At 39.0% G+C, this 20,082-nt stretch overlaps 1 protein-coding gene across 4 annotated transcripts in view; it reads left to right on the top strand.

The window, feature by feature from the left end:
- ALS2 (ALS2, alsin Rho guanine nucleotide exchange factor) overlaps nucleotides 1-20,082 on the top strand; it is a 37,161-nt gene continuing 17,079 nt past the window's right edge. For 2 of the 4 annotated variants that reach the window (XM_017728051.1, XM_008629679.2), the window contains exons 1-12: nucleotides 1-76; nucleotides 3,674-3,763; nucleotides 5,727-5,881; nucleotides 6,353-7,272; nucleotides 9,597-9,957; nucleotides 10,814-10,982; nucleotides 11,450-11,546; nucleotides 11,950-12,027; nucleotides 12,984-13,160; nucleotides 15,234-15,405; nucleotides 15,794-15,974; nucleotides 17,660-17,725. In XM_017728051.1, coding sequence (XP_017583540.1) covers nucleotides 3,744-3,763; nucleotides 5,727-5,881; nucleotides 6,353-7,272; nucleotides 9,597-9,957; nucleotides 10,814-10,982; nucleotides 11,450-11,546; nucleotides 11,950-12,027; nucleotides 12,984-13,160; nucleotides 15,234-15,405; nucleotides 15,794-15,974; nucleotides 17,660-17,725 — 2,396 coding nt within the window. In that variant the 5' untranslated portion in view covers nucleotides 1-76; nucleotides 3,674-3,743. Of the gene's footprint in view, nucleotides 77-3,673; nucleotides 3,764-5,726; nucleotides 5,882-6,352; nucleotides 7,273-9,596; nucleotides 9,958-10,813; nucleotides 10,983-11,449; nucleotides 11,547-11,949; nucleotides 12,028-12,983; nucleotides 13,161-15,233; nucleotides 15,406-15,793; nucleotides 15,975-17,659; nucleotides 17,726-20,082 lie in introns of those variants that run through there. The other 2 variants (XM_017728062.1, XM_017728066.1) reach the window with 2 other exon arrangements.

Below are 20,082 nucleotides of genomic sequence, written 5' to 3' on the forward strand. Positions count from 1 at the left end.
GGGGACTCGGGGAGAGGCTGAAGAGCAGCTGTGACAGACCCTGGGTGTCCGTCTCTAACCGCGCTGTGATGGGCTGGTACGGCAGAGATTTCGAGGTGTATTTCTGTAGGGTGTGAAAGGTCTCCTCCCTCTTGGTGGAAAGAGACCCCCGCACTGTAACTGACATGCCCTTCATGTCCTTCCATTTGCGTTTAAAAGTCCTGTCCCTTTGCCTGACTTGCTTGCTTAGGGGTAAATGCAGTTTCAGCTTTTGGAGTGTATTGAGTGATGGTCCTACTGTGGCTGCAGTATCCTGTACAGGTGACATACCGTGCTGTGACTGTCACAGACCTCCTCTTCCAGAACGAAAATATTTTGATGAGGCACCGGGGAGCAACCGGAGTGGTCGTAGATGATCTGTAGTTAATCACAGCTGTTGTAGAGCAGCAGCTTATGTAAACTAGCTGTACTTAGCATCTTCAGTTTCTGTGTTCAGAAGAGGAAGCACCTGAGAATGTGCTAAATTAAGGTGTAATTTCAAAAGAAAAAGAGGCAGAAGGACATTCAGAATTTTTTGAGTCTCATATGAGTCTGGTAAATTTTAACTATTAATTGCATTCTGTAGCAGATAATTCTGTGTTGGATTTTTTTCCCCGACTTCTTTACTGCTGTATTTTGCTACCATCCTGCATTCACTGGAACTGGCATTGACAGCTTTGAGCCCTCATCTGAAGGGATCGCTACTGTCTTTCAGAAGCCAGTTGTTTTGTTTTGTTCTGAGCAGGTCTTAATCACACAGTGTTAAAAGCAGTGGTTAGTGCTGACCAAAACACAAGCGCTTCTTGAGCTGGTCGTGCATTGAATGTAAGCCACAGTTAGCACCAGTAAATGATGTGTGTAGACCGGACTGGTGTTGACAACTCTGTTTTGAATGAGGAAGCTTGGAGATTACCTCTTCAGAACCTGAGTAGGTGATTCTGTGTAACAAACATGCAGTCTTGGTCCTGCAAGTTATTGCTAAATATGATGCAACAAATGTATTAAAAATGTGTTTGGAAATACGTAAGTAAACACGTATGAAAGCTGTAGAATTATTTGCAGTGTTTATTGACACAGCAGGTAAATAAGCACATGAGGCTCATGGGAGTTCTAGTGTTTCTGAAAGTCAGGGGCATACCAGCTGTTGCTGTTCAGCATTGAATGTAAGGTTGCCTTCATACCTGTGGTGCTCACTTAAAAACGGTCAGCAAAGAGCACAGTCCATGATAATGAGAGTAATGTTTGCTCCACTTCATTCCCAGTCATGGCAGTTGTTACAGTGTGGTGGTGTTCGATTTCTGGAGAATTAGCCTTTAACTCTGTAAGTGGAGAGTGTGACATCAGTGTCATGCCAGTGACCATCTGTCTGTAGCACAAATCCACTTCATATTTGGCACTCCTTGCTGCTTTCCTCTTGAGCATCGAAACAAAAATGTAGACGGTAAAAGTATGGGCATAGCAGTGAAGATGCTGGTATCACACTGAGCTTCCATGCAGGAGTGTTGTTTTGTGCTTGACCGTTCATCTCCATGAATGCTAAATCTAACAACAGTTCAGGTAGTGGTAGTGGAAAGGAAATAATGTATATGTAATGTGAGAATAAGCAAGGAAAATTACATATTTCTGTTGGGAGGAAGAAACTTTATATTACAATTATTTTACTTAGTTTGTAGCTGTAGCAAAGCAACTTGTATTTTGCATTAACTATGAAATGGGAATAATGTTGTGCTGTCCCAGGAGTGAATGAAAACTTGAACTGAATTTGAAAGTTATTTCAAAATGTCTTAAAGATGTTTCATCTATGGAAAGAAAACAGTTTGACTCTTGTTTTCCCTTATATGCATAAATGCTTGGTAATGCAACCCTAAGTGTGAGCTTCTGTAAAGAAAAGAAAATCTATCACTGCCATCATATTGTGCTCTTATATCACGTTTCTAGTTTGCTGCTGTTGTGGCTTTGTTACTTAATTATTATGTAAATAGGTTTTCAATTTGGCTTTGAAGGGAGATCTTGCATAACAGCTAATCAGATGCCTGGCTTTAACTTTGTTACAATCAGAAGGTTTTATGACAATTACAATAAATTTTTTTGCAGTCGAGGCTCATGAAAATAAAAAGAAATTCTTTGAGTCCTTAAAAAAGTCCATAAATTCTAGAAGTCAGGAATTCTAAGCCTCAGTTCCTTAACCTCAAATAACTGTATGCAATATAAGTGGTATATTTGTAGATACTTCAGTTACTCTATGAAAGCTTTCATCTCTTTGATTCACTGATCCACTGGATCTTTTTATTTGAAGCTAGAGTCCTTCACAAAGGAAGACTGAATTGTAGGGTTAGGTGGTTTTGAGTAGGCTAAAGAAAACCCTAAATGGACTTACTCTGAGCAAGAACACCTCAGGAAGTTAATGTTCCAAAAATGCACTTCCATTTTCCTTTGATGTTTCATCAATACCTCTGCTACTGAAGCATTTCATGACAGTTCCCTTATATTTGTGAGACTTCCTTTGTTAATATTTTAAAAGTTAACTTTTACAACTGTAAGTGGTTTTTTCCTTTTGTAGTTGAGGAAGGAGAGACTGTCTTGGTGACAAGTGTGCCTTCGTGTTCCTAGAAAGTATGCTCTGGTTTTTGGGGTGGTTTTTTTTAGAGCAGGGTGTACATGACTTACCACAATACTACGTTATCAAATCTTTACCTTTTTGAGGTCTGTTCTTTGCCAGCTCTGAAGCCCAAATCACTCTTTTTAGTGTCCTGTATCTGAGAGACTGGAATTGTTTGGTATGCTGTGTTGTTTCTATTTGTGAAGGTCTCTTTGGTAATTCATTATTCAGAGCACTCCAGTGAAAGTGTTGGAGGTTTTGTTAGTTATTTTAATTATTTATCAACTTGATGATTACTGTTTCCAAGTGTGCATTGAAACTTCTGTATGAGAGTTACAGGTCTGTGTATATTGTCTCTTGTATTTAAGACTGGCCATATTTGTTTCTGTATGCAAAAGCTTCAGACTACTTATTCTGGGTGTTAAGACTTATACTAACTAATTTATTTTCTGATTTTGTTACAGTGGATATCAGACAGCAACTATCATAAAGCAACAGGTCTAAAGCATTTATATATGAAACTTTGTTTTAATAAATATGATTATACACATGCATTAATGTTACTAAAATTTGTAATACTTCATCTGCTAATGCAGTAGATAGAGAGAAATCACAATTCTTTTAATATTACGGAAAACAGCCCATCAGATCATAAGAAACAAAGATTAACTGTAGCTTTGTTTTATTCCAAGAAAAGTGATACAAAGGTATCCTCATGAGGATGGAAAGGTGTGAGGGTGAACTTGCAAAATTCAAAATCTGAAAGGATGGAATTGTAGCTAGAGCAGCCACTTTTTTTTTCCTTGCCTTCCATGGTTGTCTTTTATCCCCATAGGCACTCTGCCACCAGTTTGCATGAAGAAATGTTTTGAACTCGGCTTTCTGCATTTCTGCCCAGGCAGAATTGCACCTTCTGATGGTGTTGTGTGCTTTGGTTCAGGAATGCAGTTACAAATTCAGCTCCTGATCATTTTCTGCTCATGCAAATCTGTTCATCTTAAATTTATACTGTTTTATGTTACTTGTGATTAAATAGCTGGTTTTTATGTTTTTCAGTTTGTGAAAATTGTATTGTTCCTTTTGAAAGAGGAACAATTTGGTGGTGATGGAGTGCTGCCACTGACAGATGGACTCGCAGGAAAGAAGGTGAGAATGAGCAGCTAGGTGAAACCACAGACGCTATCTGAAATAGGCCAGCTCATGATCATCCTGGAAAATTAAGTGATATCAGCATAGTCCTTATGTAACTTGTACTGAAACTTACACTAAAGGGAAGATTATTAATTTAGCTTCAGTTGTGTCTGGAACAGAAAAGTTGCTACAACAGCAACTTCTTTTTTAAGCTGATTGTTGTAACTTGTGGAGCCGTAGCCATAGGCTACAAACTTGAAAGTAACATTCTCAAGTGAACAGTAAATCCTGTCTGGTACCTGCACCTGTGAATTTTGGTTGTGGATCAGTAGCCTGCACTAGTCTGTTCTTCCACTGCTTTCTTGCACTGAGATACTTGATAGAGGTCAAACGTTTTTGTAACAAATCCTGTTATGTGAATGTCCGAATTTGTTTTATGCTGTTTCCCGAAGTCCCATTAAATGGATAAAAGTGCAAATATCAGGCTTTGACCTAGTTTTCATGCAGAGTATGTTGATGAAAACTCTCAGTGTTATCATTTTGTGTTCTTTGGAGTGTTTTGCCTGTCTGTGTAAAATCTGTATTTTTATCCTAGGTGAAATGTCCTTATACTAATACTGAATTTTTAAGCCTTTTTTTTTTCTTTCTTTGTGTATATATTACTATGTATATGTATATATCCTATGTATTTGAAATGTGAGATGGACTCTGCATTTTAATTCTGTATTTGCTTTTTGGAATAAACTATTTACCTGAATTTTAGAAGAGTTCTAGACTGTCACCTTTTAGAATTTCTTTTTTCTTTTTTTTTCTTTCTGTTTTGTAGAAAAATAAAGGTATTTGGGATAGGCACAGGAGCTAAGAGATAATTTAATTTCTTAGCTAGTCTTAACTTGAATGTTTCAGAGGCAGGTTGCATAAAGATGTTGTTCATCCTGTGCACCTCAGGTAACAAAATGTGTTGTTTAGCAAATTCACAGTCTTCAGGAATAAGGCTACTTGCATAGGTTTGCCTGCAGTGTGGTGTATCAGAATAGCTTTTTCTGGGTTTGGTACAGGTTTGGAGTACGTTTTATTTCTTGTGCCTTTTCTTCTAGACATAGACTATCATTCCATCAAAGCTTTTCTTGCTGTTTTAATATATTTAATTTCACAAGTTCATGCCAAGCTGCAAGAACTGATTTATGCAGGGAGTCAGTGACTTGGCTGTTGTCAAGTAAGGAGCTAAACCCACTTTTTTCTTTCTGGGTAGGTAACAGTCTAGTCTATATACAGTTGTAAGGAAATTTAAGCATGACTATTAATTTAGCTTTAAATGCTGCCACTCTATATTGATACTTAAAATAGCTTTTTGTATTTAAATCAAGGGATTCTTGATTTAATGACAAATTTTTAAAACTGGGGGCTTGTAAAAATTCTGAGGAATTTCTTTGTGTTGAGTTGTAGAAGTTGCTGACCGAGCATTCAAACCACAGTGTGTTGGAGTGTTAAACTAGTTTTGGATAGTTCCAGTCACTCCAGCAAGCCCTGATACTTGCATACTATTTCAGGATATTTTTGCTTCGTGGTTCAGTTGATTTGAATGACTGGCTCATTTGAATCTGAGAAACTCATTAAGAATTAGCAGAAGGAAAAAAACCCTAAACAATCAAAACCTCATTTTTATCTCTAGAGGTAGAAATAAAAGAATATAAAGGATGAGCTCTTACAGGTGTATTAAATGTTTTAAACACACTATTAATGGGAGCAATCCGTACATGGTAAAGTACAAATGAGAAAAAAGCTAATGGTTTCAAATAGAAGACACTTGCTTTTTCATTTAAATAGCATTTAATTTACAGTTTGATAATATTAATTTAAATATGTTGGCTTGAAAGTAAAACTAATGTCTGAACTACTAAGCCTTTCCTACACAGGCATTACTGAGCCACAGAAAACTTCATCCTCATGGTGTTCCAATTTCCTCCAATCTTTGTAGCTCAGAAGAGGCAGAAGGAGCCAAAGAGAGAGGCCTGGTCTATGTTTGGAAGGCTGGTTCCTGCTCTGTTACTCCAGAAAGGCTTCCAGGCCTCAGTGGAAAGACAGTGTTACAGGCAGCCCTTGGAATCCATCATGGGTTACTTCTAACAGAAGGTAATAAACACCTTAGTTGTAATGATCTGGGGCAATAACAATCTTCAGATATTGTCAAGTTTTCTTCTTTTAGAAGTGATGCTAGATCTGTGTTTGGAAAGATGAGCTCTGTACTTTGTTCCTCATACACATTTGTATGTCCTTAATATGTTCTTGAATTAGCAAGGACCAACCAATACACTTATCTCACTTGACTTGAGTATAGTAGAATTTTTAGCAGAAAAGCATTGCTTATTTTAATAGTGCATGCATGCACAGGGTAACATTAACATGAGGTGTAGAACTTGACAGCAACAATTGCAGAGAGCAACTAGCAGCCTTCTTATATCAATAGCCATGGTTTTGCTGAGCCTGGAGTAAGCTAGGAATTCATATCTATGTGTCTGAAGCATTCTTCAAATTTTTGTGTTGGTTTAACAACTGGTTTTACACTCAGACTAGGATTTGTTTTTCTTTTTATCCCCTTCCCAGGTGGAGCGGTCTACAGTTTTGGAAAACTGCCCTGGAGATCAGGACCTGAGGAGTCATGTGTTAACACTCCTATCTTAGAAAACACTTTGCTTGGACATCGTATTATTACAGTGGCAGCCGGCACCTTCCATAATGGAGCCGTGACAGAGAGCGGTGTGGTGTACATGTGGGGGGACAATTCTGCTGGCCAGTGTGCAGTTGCTAATCAGCCGTGTGTGCCAGAGCCTCAACTCGTCAGTATCTGTGATTCTGAAACCAGCCCTCTGTTATCAGTAAGGATTTTGCAATTGGCATGTGGAGAGGAACACACGCTGGCACTATCGCTGAGCAGAGAGATATGGGCCTGGGGGAGTGGCTGCCAGCTGGGTCTCATAACAACAACTTTCCCAGTGACAAAGCCACAGAAGGTAGAGCACCTGGCAGGACGTGTTGTGCTCCAGATTGCTTGCGGAGCCTACCACAGCCTGGCTCTGGTACAATGTCTCCCTGTGCAGGAAATGAAGCCTATCCCAGAGAGATGCAATCACTGCAGTCAGCCTCTCATTACCATGACGGACAAGGAAGATCATGTAATCATTTCAGATAGTCACTGCTGCCCACTGGGCGTAGCACTGTCTGCTAACCAACCAGAAACCCACGTTTTCTGTCCGTCGTCGGACACCCCTGAAGGCAAAAGTGTAACAGCTGGCCAAAGTGAAGACTGTCAGAAACCACTTGTGGAACAACATAGGCTTATTGGTTTAGAATCCGATGGACCAAGTGGCCTTACCAGCAGCGATGGACAGGAAGATAGTGGAATTTCTAGTTCAGGAAATACTCTGTTCTCTGACAAAAAAGAAGTGAAAGAGTACTTAATTGGTTTGTCAGATCATTCATTAAATGAGAGCCTGAATAAAAACATCTGTACAGAACCTGAGCAGGTTGGTACCTAATCACTAGCTCATAATTTGCTATAACTTCTGTTGCATGTGTGACAACATTACTCTTTTTACAAATGAAAAACCTACTTTAATGTAGCTATGGTGTTTTTATCGTTTCCAAGTGGGTTTTTTTCACTGTGGTGGTTCTCAACTTTTAAGTGGAAGATTTTTTTTTTGTCCTCCATCATTGTTCAACTGTGAGCCTTCATTGTGGGCACCCTTGACAGTACTTTAGTCTCTCCTCTTCATGGTCTGCAGTACCAGAACCATGTAAGCCAATTTCCATGCTCTTTCCTTATGCATGGGTTTCCATTTGTGGGGGGCAGTAAGATTCCATGAATCTTACTCCTGATTTACCTTTAAGGTAAAGGTTTAATTTCTGTACCTGGAACAAATCCCTCACAAATCCGTCTAAGTTCTCAATCAGTTAAAAATTCTGGATTGCAAATTGCTAAAAGGTTTGACCAAAAGGTTTCTAGTGTTAATAAAGTAGGCATGGCATAAACTCATAAAAAGGGATGGGAGATGTATAAGTACTACTCTGTGTGGTGTGGAGAATGATTGAACAACACTGTTTTGATGCTATAGCAGAACAGTCCAGTACTCATCTCTTAGTAAGCATCAGAAAATGCTTGACATGAAGGTTCAAGAGCTGTTTGTGACTCCCTGATGAAATACCATTTTCTGGTCTTTAGAGAGAAAAAAAAGGGAAATGTAATTATGGGCAAAGGGAAGAAGATAGAACCCAAAAATTACTAGACAAAAAACTAATCCAGAATCTTGCAGTGCAGTCTGGTGGTCCTTATCTAACTACTGTCCTGTGAGGAAGCCTGCTGCTCTGTGGCCTAATTTGCAAAATTGACAGTGGAATTCTGAAAACTTCTTTTGTCCTTTACAGTGTTATGCAGACATAAATTTATTTATTTTTTTAGTAGTTGCAGTAAGACGTTCTCCACAGTGGTTCAGGGAAATAAATTTCACAGTACCTAATAAATAGTTGATTTTTGTTATTGCCTCTGATGGCAACAAAACCGCCATAGTTTTAAAATCTGTCCAGTAACTTGGTAGTTCAGCAAGTTATGCTTTCTTACTCTCAGGAAAACTTAGAGAAATAAATGTTGTGTAAATACATTTGCTCTTTCTTTTGCTTTTTGCTAATACAAATGCGTTCTAGCAGTTGTGGGCTCCTCAGACCTCTTGCAAGAACTCCAGCATAGGGAAATGACTGAAACATAGCTTCATGCTCCCTTTCTCAACTCCTTGTTCCTGGAATATTTCCAGAGCACTGTTTTCCTTGTGCAGTGTCAGGAATGAAGACTGGAATTGATTCACTGAATCTTCCGCAGCTGACTATCCATGTGAAGAGCAGAGATGAGGTCTAATGAAGTGTTTCAGCATTAGTAAAATCCTTCATTTTTCACTGCTTTCCTACACAAATGAAGTTTTCTTTAGTGTATTGCTAGGCATGCCTTTTAGAAATAGGATGAAGTAAATAGAACCAATCCCAATTCTTTAACCTAAGCTTTAAAGAAGCTTAAAGAAGTCAAAGATTGTTTTTATTTTGACAGAATAAAATGAGCTGTAATTCCTGTATTAATACCATTTCCCACTTTGTATTAGATGGGGAAATGGGACTTCGCTGTCTTTGTTTTAATGTTCAAACTATTTGTCATATTTGGTGGATCAGCTGATTGCTATTACGGATAGTGGTGTGCTAGGACTAATAATTGCCTTCAGTCAGTTTGTCCCTACTGTGACTTGATTATTAACTAAGCCTTATATGGATACAACAATGGTGTGAGAGAACACAACCCAGACTGGTTTTAAGATAGGGCTTGCAAAATGAATCCATCAATTGCTGTTTTCCTTTTACCATATTGAAGAGAGAACTTGTCTCTCTGAAAGTAGAGCATGCTCACTGATGCACTTTCATTGGTGTCAAAGAAGTTGGTAATAAGCTTAAAATTATATCTCTTTTTATATTTGTTTGCAAAGATCCTTTTTTTTTTTGGTATTTAGAAACCCCAGACCTGCAGTCTTTTACGGGTGAGCTACAAGAGATGCCACAAAGCCCAGTCCATTTAGAAATGGTGCTTGGTCCTACTTTAAAAAAAATGATTCAGAGCAATAGATGTACACTGAGGCATAAAAAACATATATGAATTATATACAGTTAAAATACATATATAATTTACAATAAACATTTATAATAAACATTACATGGTGTTCAGTCCAGCCCATGGTTTGCATAGTGAATGTGTATTCATCATCCTGCTGTTCTGTGCTGTCTGCTCTGATAGTTTCCAATTTTCCTTTGGTTTTAGCCATCTCAAGAGGAACAACTCGGTGCTTGTATCCCTGGCCCTCCGGGTAGCAGCACATCCGCCTTGAACAGCCTGGTGGCCTCCTGTGCCTCAGCAGTTGGGGTGAGAGTTGCTGCCACGTACGAGGCTGGAGCCCTGTCCCTGAAGAAAGTCATGAACTTCTATGGCACATCTTCGAGTGAGCCAGGATCTCAGTCGGGCAGCAGGTCCCCAGGGCCTGAAGCTCTGAAAGACAGTCGAGAAGAGCAGGTCAGACTGGAATCCATGCAGGGGAAGAAGAGTTCCAGTTTAGTAGATATTAGAGAAGAGGAATCTGAAGGAGGGAGTCGAAGGCTTTCCCTGCCTGGCTTGTTGTCACAAGGTAAAAAAGCATGTTGGGGAAAAAACACTGGAAAACTTATAATAATGTGGAGGTTTGTAAGTCCACAATACCCCAAACATTTAATAAACACAAATCTAATGCTGTATCAAAGGTCTTTATGAATTCTAAACGATATCTTAGGACTTGAAAGCAGTGGAGAGAGTTCAGGCTAGCAGATACTGCATCCTAAGAAAACCAAAAGCAGGGTGGGTTTACAAATGGTCTTTCTTGTTAAATTAAGGTAAAGTGAGCACATTGGAGGAGTCCTATTGCCAGATGATGCTAAGGTATCTTTCATGTTGGTTGTGTAGAAGATACAAATCTGTGTGGTCTGTAATTCACACTGCACTGAGCTGCTTTTGAGCCAGGGACCTGTAAGTATTCCAATTCCCACTGCTTAACTTCAAAGTTAATGACCTTCTTCCCTCACAGATTTTAATGTTGTTAATTGCTCTGAACATGTATGTGGTTTAGTTCTGTATTGATCTTGCATTTGAGAGGAATTTTAGGAATTATTGGAATCTTCAAGGTTATATTGTCTTATAAAACACTTTCTTTATAGTTTGTTTTGGTTCATTTGCTTCATTATAACTGCATAGTTCTCGTATGTCTGCTATCCTTTAGCAGCTGGTAAAAACTACTTGACATCTGTCTATTTTTAGCACCTATGTTACTTTTTCGTATTCGTAACCTATTGTCTTACCTGTCAACCTTTGTTCCCAGGCTTGAATTAAAACTGCTTTAAGAAGTTTTGATCACTTACTATTAAGTAGTGCTGTTACTGTGTAACGCACAATCTGAGTGATACATTTACCAAAATGCTTAGCAATTTTTCTAATTCTTGGCCTCTGTTCAGTTTCCCCAAGGCTCTTACGGAAGGTAGGACGGGCAAAAATGAGGACTGTAGCTCTGACTCCAACCTACAGTGGTGAAGCTGATGCTCTTCTGCCCTCTCTAAGAACAGAGGTGTGGAGCTGGGGGAAAGGGAAGGAAGGACAGCTAGGGCATGGTGATGTTCTGCCAAGGTGAGATTTCTTTGGCAAATGTTTTTTTTTTATTCACTGGATTGCTAGAAAATTTTGAGTATTGAACTGTCTCAAATTCTCAAATTTCAACATCTGCCATGCATTATGTTCTTGTTCTTTTAAGCGTTGTGACATATGTTTTTTCAAACAACATGTTTTATGCTGTATTATTACCAAGCATCAATCAATTATGACATTTCCCTTTGTAATCAGTAACAGTTTTGATGATATTTTGACTTTGTCCAAATTAGGGTGAGGTCTATCATCAATTTGTGCCTTTCCTGACCATTTTGACTAAGCTAGTTTATTGCAAGAAGACTCTATGTATCTTTGTTTTTTCTAATTTGTTTTAGGGAAGAAAATAAAACTTTGAGTGTTTTTGCATTAAGAGTACCTCTGATAATAATTTTTCTTTTTCCTGCCTTCTACCCCTCTTCCCTTGCCTTATGGGTTCTGGGGATTGACAGGCTTCAGCCACTGTGTGTGAAAAGCCTTGATGGTAAGGAAGTGATTCACCTCTCCGCTGGTGGCCATCATTCGTTGGCACTCACTGCCAAATCCCAGGTACAAGTGTTCGTTAACATTTATTGTTTATCTCTGACATAATTATCATGTTTGGTCTTTTCTAGTTTTTTGTTTCTCTTGCTTCTAAACTTTTGTTCCCATTTGTGGGAGGCATCATGGAAGTAGTGTGGAATCCAAGTCCTATTTCTGCCCAAGTTCTGCATGTACCATCAAGATGTTTAAAGATTGCTGTGACTTGATTTGGTGCATTCCGTTTCTGAATGTGAGAAGACAATCTGGGAATGTAGGAAGACAGTGAAAATTGAGGAAATGCTTCTTGACACACAAATCCTATCTCCTTGACTTGTGTGTGTTTGCACACTTGATGTGTTGTGCTACCACAGTTCACTATGTTTCCATGTATGTAAATATATATTCTGATGTTTAGCACTGCTTCTTACAGGTGTATTCCTGGGGCAGTAATATCTCCGGCCAGCTTGGTCACTTGAACTCCCCAACAACAGTCCCTCGCCTCTCAAAGGTACTTTGTTTTCTGTGTTTTTCTTCTTTCTGTTTAAGGTCTCTTCTTGTACAAGTGAGTGCAGAGTAATTTCTGAGAATGACCTGTTCATGTATCTGTGTGCTATTTAGTAATAGAGCCCTTGATTTTCTTTGGCTTGTGCTGTGAAATGATCTTTAGATGAGCTTGTGAAAATCTACCCAAGAAGTCCTTCAGACAGACTTCTGCTGGTTTTTGACCACAGTGATGTTCTAGAAGTGAGAAATGTGACTGGTTGTATCTTCTTATCAGATTTCACTTTGCCTTATATTTGGTTTCTCCGATATTGATGTTGCAGTGCTGAAACTTCCAAATACTTCGTAACTCTGTTTTTATTCTAAACAGTTGTTTCTAGCATTTTTAGTTTGGCCGGACCACGACCACATTTGTTGTTTCTGTATTTCCAGAGCTTTGCAGAGTCTTGGCAGTGGGTTTTCTCTTTGTTTTGAACTTTTCATCACATTGAGTGAATAGGAAAATAACAATTTTTGGGTTAGACCACAGCCTTTCCCATGTTTTCTTGTGCTCGTCTTAATAGAAAACTAGCTGCACAGTTTTTCTGCTTAGGCCTTATGCAAATTAATGTACAGCAGATTAACTGTCTCCCAAGTTTATATAGCTTTTGTGGTTAAATGTAGAGGGGAGAATAGTGTTCCAACTTTAATCAAGCTCACTTGATGCCCATTTAAAAGTAAAACTGATTTGTAACTGAAAGGCAAAAAAATCAGCCATTAGAAAGAAAACTGAAAGACTTTTCAATATATGTGCAAGGAGTTTATTTGTTACGAGACACTGAAGTTGAAAATTTGACCAGTTATTGCAATAGATCATCTAGGCAGGTGTATTGTGTACATGTGTGACTAGAAGAGTTAAGTACTTTTCTCTCTTTCCAGCTTTGGGTGATGATTTTTAATGTCTTCCTTCCTCCCAAATTTTAGGTGTGCGGTGATGGTGTTTGGACTACAGCAGCAGGACTAGATTATTCCCTCTTCTTAGCAGATGAGAAAGACTTCCAACCTGGATTATATTACAGTGGCCAGGAGACATCAAGAGAAAACAATATGAATGAAAATAGCTGTGCTAAGAGTCCAGCTTTGTTACTAGCCTGTAGTAAGGTGAGTGTTACTTCCTTTAAGTCAATACAGATCATACTGGTGCTCTTCGGAAATAGCACAGTGCTGATGGCTTGATGAGCTTTAAGGTTGTCAAGCCACATTATTGGTTCCTAGTAGTCACATGAGGAGTACAGTGGGTGGAGGGCAGAGAGGAGGCCCAATTAGTATTGTTCTCTCTCCTGCCTGTTTCTTGGCCTTCCCTTCTGTTTGAGGGACAGGGAGGTATTTCGAGTGTGTTTAATCCATTTCCTTCCATGTGTGCATGCTGCAGAAATGTGCTCTTTTATTGTGCTCTGTTTGACCATAGTCTTTGTGTTCAGTCTTCACTGCTATCACTCTTCAGTTTCTTGTTGTCTCTCAGCTGAGGCCACTGGCTGCTCTGTTCTGTGACTCCATTGCAATATTAGGCCTCCTGTTTGTGACTGGGCAGAAGATCCCTGTGAGTTCTGCGCCATCTGCTTCCCTACCCCTCCCTTTCACATGAGTGTAAAGGGGGATCTGAGCAAAAACATGCATTTGATGTTAATGGGAGACAGGAGGTGCCCCTGCACAATTTTTTTCATGAAGTTGAATCTTACATGTGCCTTGAGGTTGGCATGAGGTAGGAGTGTGTACTGTGACTGCATGTCCTCTTCCAAGTTGTTTGTGTATGGTTTCAGAACAAAATGAGTTTAAGGTAACAAAAGGGAAATGGTGAGGGTAGAAGAGAGTGTGTCTGCCTTAGCTCCTCTGGGTATCACTGCATTGAGCAGAATAGTTTGGGAAGTGTTTTGAGGAGAGACAGAGATTTAGACCCTGGGTCTGTGTCTGTGCATGCAGACACACACACACCTGTATTCCTTCTGTAAGATTGTTGCTAGCCATTCCCTTCTCTTTAAAGGTGACTGGTAGGCTCTTGCATATGAGAATTGGCCTGTGGGTTGCTTGTTGAACAACTTTGGCTCAGAGTTTCAAGGGAACCCTTTATTTAGCAACCAAGGAAATAAAAGTAGAGCTCAAACTCTGAATTACTCTGTGGCATTGCATGTGAACCAAAATTAATGAGGAACCACAGTGCATCAGTGGCACTTGTGCACACCTTAGGGAAGAATTTTGCTTTGAAGTACTGTGGGAAGCAAATACCTACTGTTAGTAATATTGCAGTATCAATAAGCTGGACTCTTACCAATAAATAGACATATTCCTGGTCCAGAAAGGACCTGTTCAGATCAGTCATAATTGTAATAAAGGCTTGTTCTTCTCTCTTCGTATTTAATAGGAGAAGTAGCTGATGTAATGATGCTGTTTAATAACATTGTTGATATAAGCATATTGCAGTTCTAGAAGTGACTGAATGTGGTGGGCTGTTAAGCCCGTGATTCTGTACGTTCGCCTTGTTCCCTCCTTAGCCTTGGCCACTCCCTCGGTTACTCCCTATTTGCTTCTGTACCCCAACCCCACCCAGGGACCGCCCCTGGGCCCCTGGCAAAACCACCCTGCACTCAGACCACGCTGTCTCTCTACCTCTGAACATCGTGGGGGTAAGATGTGATTAAAGCCATCTCAGTCCCTCACGAGAGACCCTTCTCTACCTCCTTTACCACCACTGTGTTGTAATGCTGCTGGCTGCCAGAGCCACATTGTGGGGCTGTCCGAAATGGACTCCGGGATGTGGTTGATCACATGGCCCTAGGAAACCCTCGCTGAGCTTTCAGGCCACAGCAGCCTGCTAGGCAGAGTCCAGCGGTTACAACAAGTGGTGCACCAACGTGAGGCAATATGTGCCCTAAGGTCACTATCTCTTAAACATGGAATGGCTGCATGAGCCACCTTAAAAGGTGGTCTGCTCATTGTCTTTAGGCTCTGTCAGAATCAGGAAAATGAACAGCAGTGGCTATAAATGTATCTTCAACTTCTGTCATTCTTGCATTAAGCCAGTATTGAATGGGTTGTTTGTAACTGACGGTAATTAATACTATCACTTAGTGCTCTTAAAAATACGCATTATTTGCATTACTCTATTTTTAAATTGGAGTGTAAAAAGAGAAAAATATTAAAGCTGCTGTTTTTTCTTTTCTCTTTTTCATCTTTCAGGTAGGGTACATAAGCAATGTGATAGCTGGTGGTGACAACTGTCTGGCCTTAGTAGACAAAAACGTAATGGGATATATTGCCAGTTTGCATGAGTTGGCTGCTACTGAGAGAAGGTTTTATTTCAAACTGAGCGAGATCAAATCTCAGGTCCTTAGACCTCTTTTAGGTTTAGGTAAGACCTTCTTTTAATGTTTTCCTTGATATTGTTTCCCCGAAGTTCCACAACAAATTTCTGTTATGCAGAATTTATAAGTAATATTTTGTCAAGATAAATCGGAAGTCTTGCTTTCTCCTCTGTTTGGATGAGGAGGTGAAGGACAGTTGCATTTAGACAGTGTACATTCTGTTACTATTTGCACTTTCCTGATGGTTTCACCCTAAATACCTTCGTTATGTGCACTGTGTTTAGTCTAAAACTGTTGAATTTCTGATTCTGAATAATGTAGCCATGAGGTGAAAGTGCTGATAAAACATCTAAACAGCACCATGTTGTGATTCTCTCTGTTAATGGGTGCTGCTCTTTCATAAGGTAAGCTAAATTGCTTTCTGGTCTGTTACAGATAATTTGGGCAATGCAAATACAATCCAGTTGTTGCAGGAAATGGCAAGCAGGTTCAGCAAGCTGTGCTATCTCATTGGTCAACATGGAGCTTCTTTAAGTAGCTTTCTTCATGGAGTAAAAGAAGCCAGGAGCTTGGCCATCCTGAAGCATTCCAGTCTCTTTTTGGATAGTTACACTGAGCAAGTATCCAATTCCCTCTCATCTTGAGTCTCTGCAGGCTTAATCTACTGACTGCAACAAGCCCTGAGTTAAGGGAAAGTAGGTCATAAGGAAAGCTGTGTAACTGTTGTATTGTTGTGATTTAGAAATATATGGAGAGTTTTACACAAACAAATACATTTTGTAGTGAGATGTATCTCCAGGTCTTCACCAGTGGAGCACATGGACAGCATCAGCTTCCCTTGTGTAAAACTCTGGGTACAGACTCTTCTTTGGTTGCTGCCTATAAGCCTAAATATTTATTACTTATTAAGAATCTTGTAGTATAATGTGATAGAATTACCTAGGCTGCTAATTAAAGCTACCTTTGGGGGTTTATTGTGGTTACAAAATGCTTTTTCAATAGTCATTAACTAAAGGTTGTCTTCCAGAAGGAAATTCTTCTGTCCTCGTATCTGCTAAACAGCTGTCATTGCACCTGTCACCCAAAAGCTGGAGCTGCTTTAGTACTCAGAATTAAGTCTCAATTTTCCTGGTTATTGTTTTTATTGGCTTAATGCTTTTGGGAGAGAAGGTCTATGCAGTCAACCTGTTTTCTGTCTTTCCCCTCAGTAACTTGTAGTTTCTGGACAATTTTATTTAAATATGACAGAAGTCTCATCATACTTAATACCTACAGGTTTTTGTGAAAAATGGCTTAACAGAGAGTCTAAAAATGTCATATCTGAATGTAGCCTTGGTTACCAGATATCTGAAAATATCTAAGGAAACAAAATTTCAAGATTATCAACTTCAGTAGTTATCACTTTTGTTATGCAGGAGCATTTTGAATGGACAACTAGTTGCAGTTTCTTTGAACACAAGCACAACAAATAACATTTTTGCTGGGTCAGTGATGAACTTATGCTGTATCACCCTAAAAGAAGCTTTCATCTCTGTTTATCATATAGATTGTTCATAATTCTAGATATGTCTTTTCTCATTTTCTTACATAGTCTTCAACTCCAATTTTTCTTGTAACCTGAATTTTCAGAATTGGTTCTCATTACTCAGAATAGAAAGTTTTAATTTCTTCTGCCTCAAAGACTGAAATATCTAATCTCTATTCTCATTACTGCTTGTCTTCTGCTCTGCTCTTTTGCTCCTAATGCCTGCATGTTTTTGTGTAATGCCATGAGCATCTCTCAAGGATCAGGCAGGCAACATAGGTATAATCTGTTAAATGGGCTAAGCAGAGACCTCTTCCCTTAGAGAAAGGTGTTGGGTTTTTTTTCTTTTTTCTTTTTCTTTTTTTTTTAATGGTGATAGGGAGAAGTCAGAGGTAGAATGTTGAATAGCAGGAAAAGAGAAAATTCCTATCTTGAAATTTCCATCTTAACTATAATTAGAAGCTAGCAGTACTAAGTGGTTGGAACAGGTGGTTTATTCTGTACATGCCCAAATCAGAGAGAAACAAAAATAACATTAATGTAAGCCCTCTGCATTGTGCTAATGGCAGCAGAAATGTGGACTAGTGATGCATGTTCAGTGTTCCATGTGGAAGGTGAATGCCAGGTGTTCAGTAACACTGTTGGTCAAGTACTATAAAACTTGTATAGTAAAAGATATTACAGATGTCATTATAAACTGTTGGACATTACAACAGTTGCTACTTTCAGGGATGTTTTCATTTTGTAACTGAAGATCTCTTTCTTCCCTATATTAGGTATTGTACTTCAGTAACAAACTTCCTCGTAATGGGAGGATTTATGCTCCTTGCAAAGCCAGCAATGTAAGCAAACCTTTACCATTTTTTGGACATTTTTATCAATTAACAAAGAACTGTAAATAATGGAGTTTGTATGTGTGTAGTAATGACCATGCAGAGACTTGGTCTCAGCATATTTGAGTACACTAATTCCTTTTCCTTCAGATGAAGAGAAAGTTACCTTAACTGTGATAAAAATTAAGCTTAAAATGCTGCTGAGTTCAGTTACTTCATCTTGAAGGTGGAGAAAGGAGGAAAAAAGCTTGTTACTGGAAATTCCTTCAAAGAAATAGAGAGTTCAGATAATTATTTTTTTGAAAACTTTAGTTAAATGAGGTTAAATATTTATTATTATTCAGTGTTAGTATTTATTCTTTCAAATGTTGCTGTCAAGAAAATACAGAAGAGAATTAGCTACAGTAGATAATGTGAATTCACTTCCATTTGAATTCTTTAAGTTTATGGAAGTGCTTTAAAATGATGCAAAAATAACATTTCTGCAAGTGCATCTTCTCTGCCTGTCAAGGTTTCTTTGCTCTATTTCATGCATAGATGCTGTAAATGGGAGGAAGGAATTGTATCTTAAGGCCTGAGACAGCACACTTGAGGTTTCTAGATCATAAAGCTTTTTTCTCATTTCAGTAGTATTTTTGTCTAGGAAATAAAGTAATGACGCTGGATCTCTCACCCTAGTGCTTTGAAGAAGTTGTTGCACTGAGGGTAATTTTTAATTTGTCTGTGGAATTGCTGCCTTTCCTTCCAAAATTACAAATTCTGTAATCTGGGAGTAATTCCGTTAACATTTATGGACCACTTTGAATGCAGTGTAAACGATGATACTGGAAGTTCTTGGAAATGCACGTACCTAGGACGAAGAATATTCTGCACTCGAGGACCAGTGCCAAAGTCTAAATACAGAATCTTCCTGCAGAGAGGCACTGAGAATCTTTTTTCATTGGTCAGGATTTTTAGGGTGACTTAGAGGAAATCTTGGTTCAAGTATAAGCTTGTTTATAATTCATTCTGAAATCGCCCATGCTGAATTCATCACATCAGTTGTCACTGTTGGGTGTCACAGCTTCTCCTCCTGCAACTGGGGTCTCACTAGGTGAATAACACTTCAGGGAAGAGATGATGTGCAAGTTTTGTCCTGTTCCTTGCAAAGGGAAGTTAAGAATATCTACTGCTAATAATGAACTTCCCCCCACTCCTTCCCTGAGGGATGCTGTCTTTAGTAAATGGTTAATGGTGTCAGTCCATCTTTATGGATCTTCAGCAGCATGAATGCATTAGGTATAGTCCTGACTTTAAAAAAGTGCTAGCTTCAATGGAAGTCTCCATAGTTGGCAGGTTTTTGAGCATGTCCTCTAAAAGAGTAGACAGGTTGTACTGAGTGTTGTTTGTTATTGTTTGGTGCTTTTCAACTGAGAAACTTCCATATGAGGATCTCAAAATTAAAAATAGCAAGCTGTCCAGGGCCATAAATTTAAAACTGGGAAAAACAGTCTTCTCTCTTCTTTATTCCTAAGGCTTGTTCAATAACAGACTTCTTAAATATCATTAGCAGAGCAGGACAAGGTACAGTATTTTGTGTGAGATAACATCTCAGTAACCATGTAGTGTTCTTAGGGAGCCTTCTGTGACCTCTGATCTGTTTTGCTGTCCCTGGGGCCTGCTCTCTCAGCTTCACCTGATTCTTGCAGCTTGTGGTTTAAATGCTTCCCAGCTGGATGTGTTTCAATGCATGTGTCATATGTGCCAGCACCAGTGAGCACACACATATGGCGAAGGAGAGGGAAAAATAGGTGTGCTTTCCTTTTAATGAAGAAATCCTGGATTTGTGTGCTAATGTACTGTCTTCAGAATCATTTCCCTCTTCTTCTCTGAACTAGATTAGTTCTCCCTCTTGGAAATCAGACTGAGGATTGAACAGATTTCCTGCCTTTCTCTGAGGTAGGATGTAATTTTTGTAGTTAGGGGAAGAACTGGTCTGTTGCCTTGAACAACAGGAGGGGGAAGAAATTATTTCAGTATATTTAGGGAAGTGCATTAGAGCAAAGCTAAGATTCTTTCAGGCCTTCTTGTATAAATCAACAGTGTTAGAAACTTATTACTTCAAAAGCAGTGGGGAAGTCTTTCTACCTGTTTGTTCTTTACTAATCAAGTGGTAAAGAGGAAAAAGGCGATTGGTTACACTCCAAGTGAGCAACATAGTCAATTTTCTTCAGCCAGTTTGATGACTGAGCATATGAAATTAGAAGTAAAAAACAACTCTTGTGTTGCAGTTTTAGCTACATGTCTTTACTGCTGTACTTTCTCAAACTGCATTGTGAATAGATGAATAAGCAGCATGCATTTGCCCTTATAATTTGTATTGGTTT

The sequence above is a fragment of the Corvus brachyrhynchos genome, unplaced genomic scaffold, assembly GCF_000691975.1.
Source record: "Corvus brachyrhynchos isolate BGI_N302 unplaced genomic scaffold, ASM69197v1 scaffold370, whole genome shotgun sequence".
NCBI classification, from domain to species: domain Eukaryota; kingdom Metazoa; phylum Chordata; class Aves; order Passeriformes; family Corvidae; genus Corvus; species Corvus brachyrhynchos.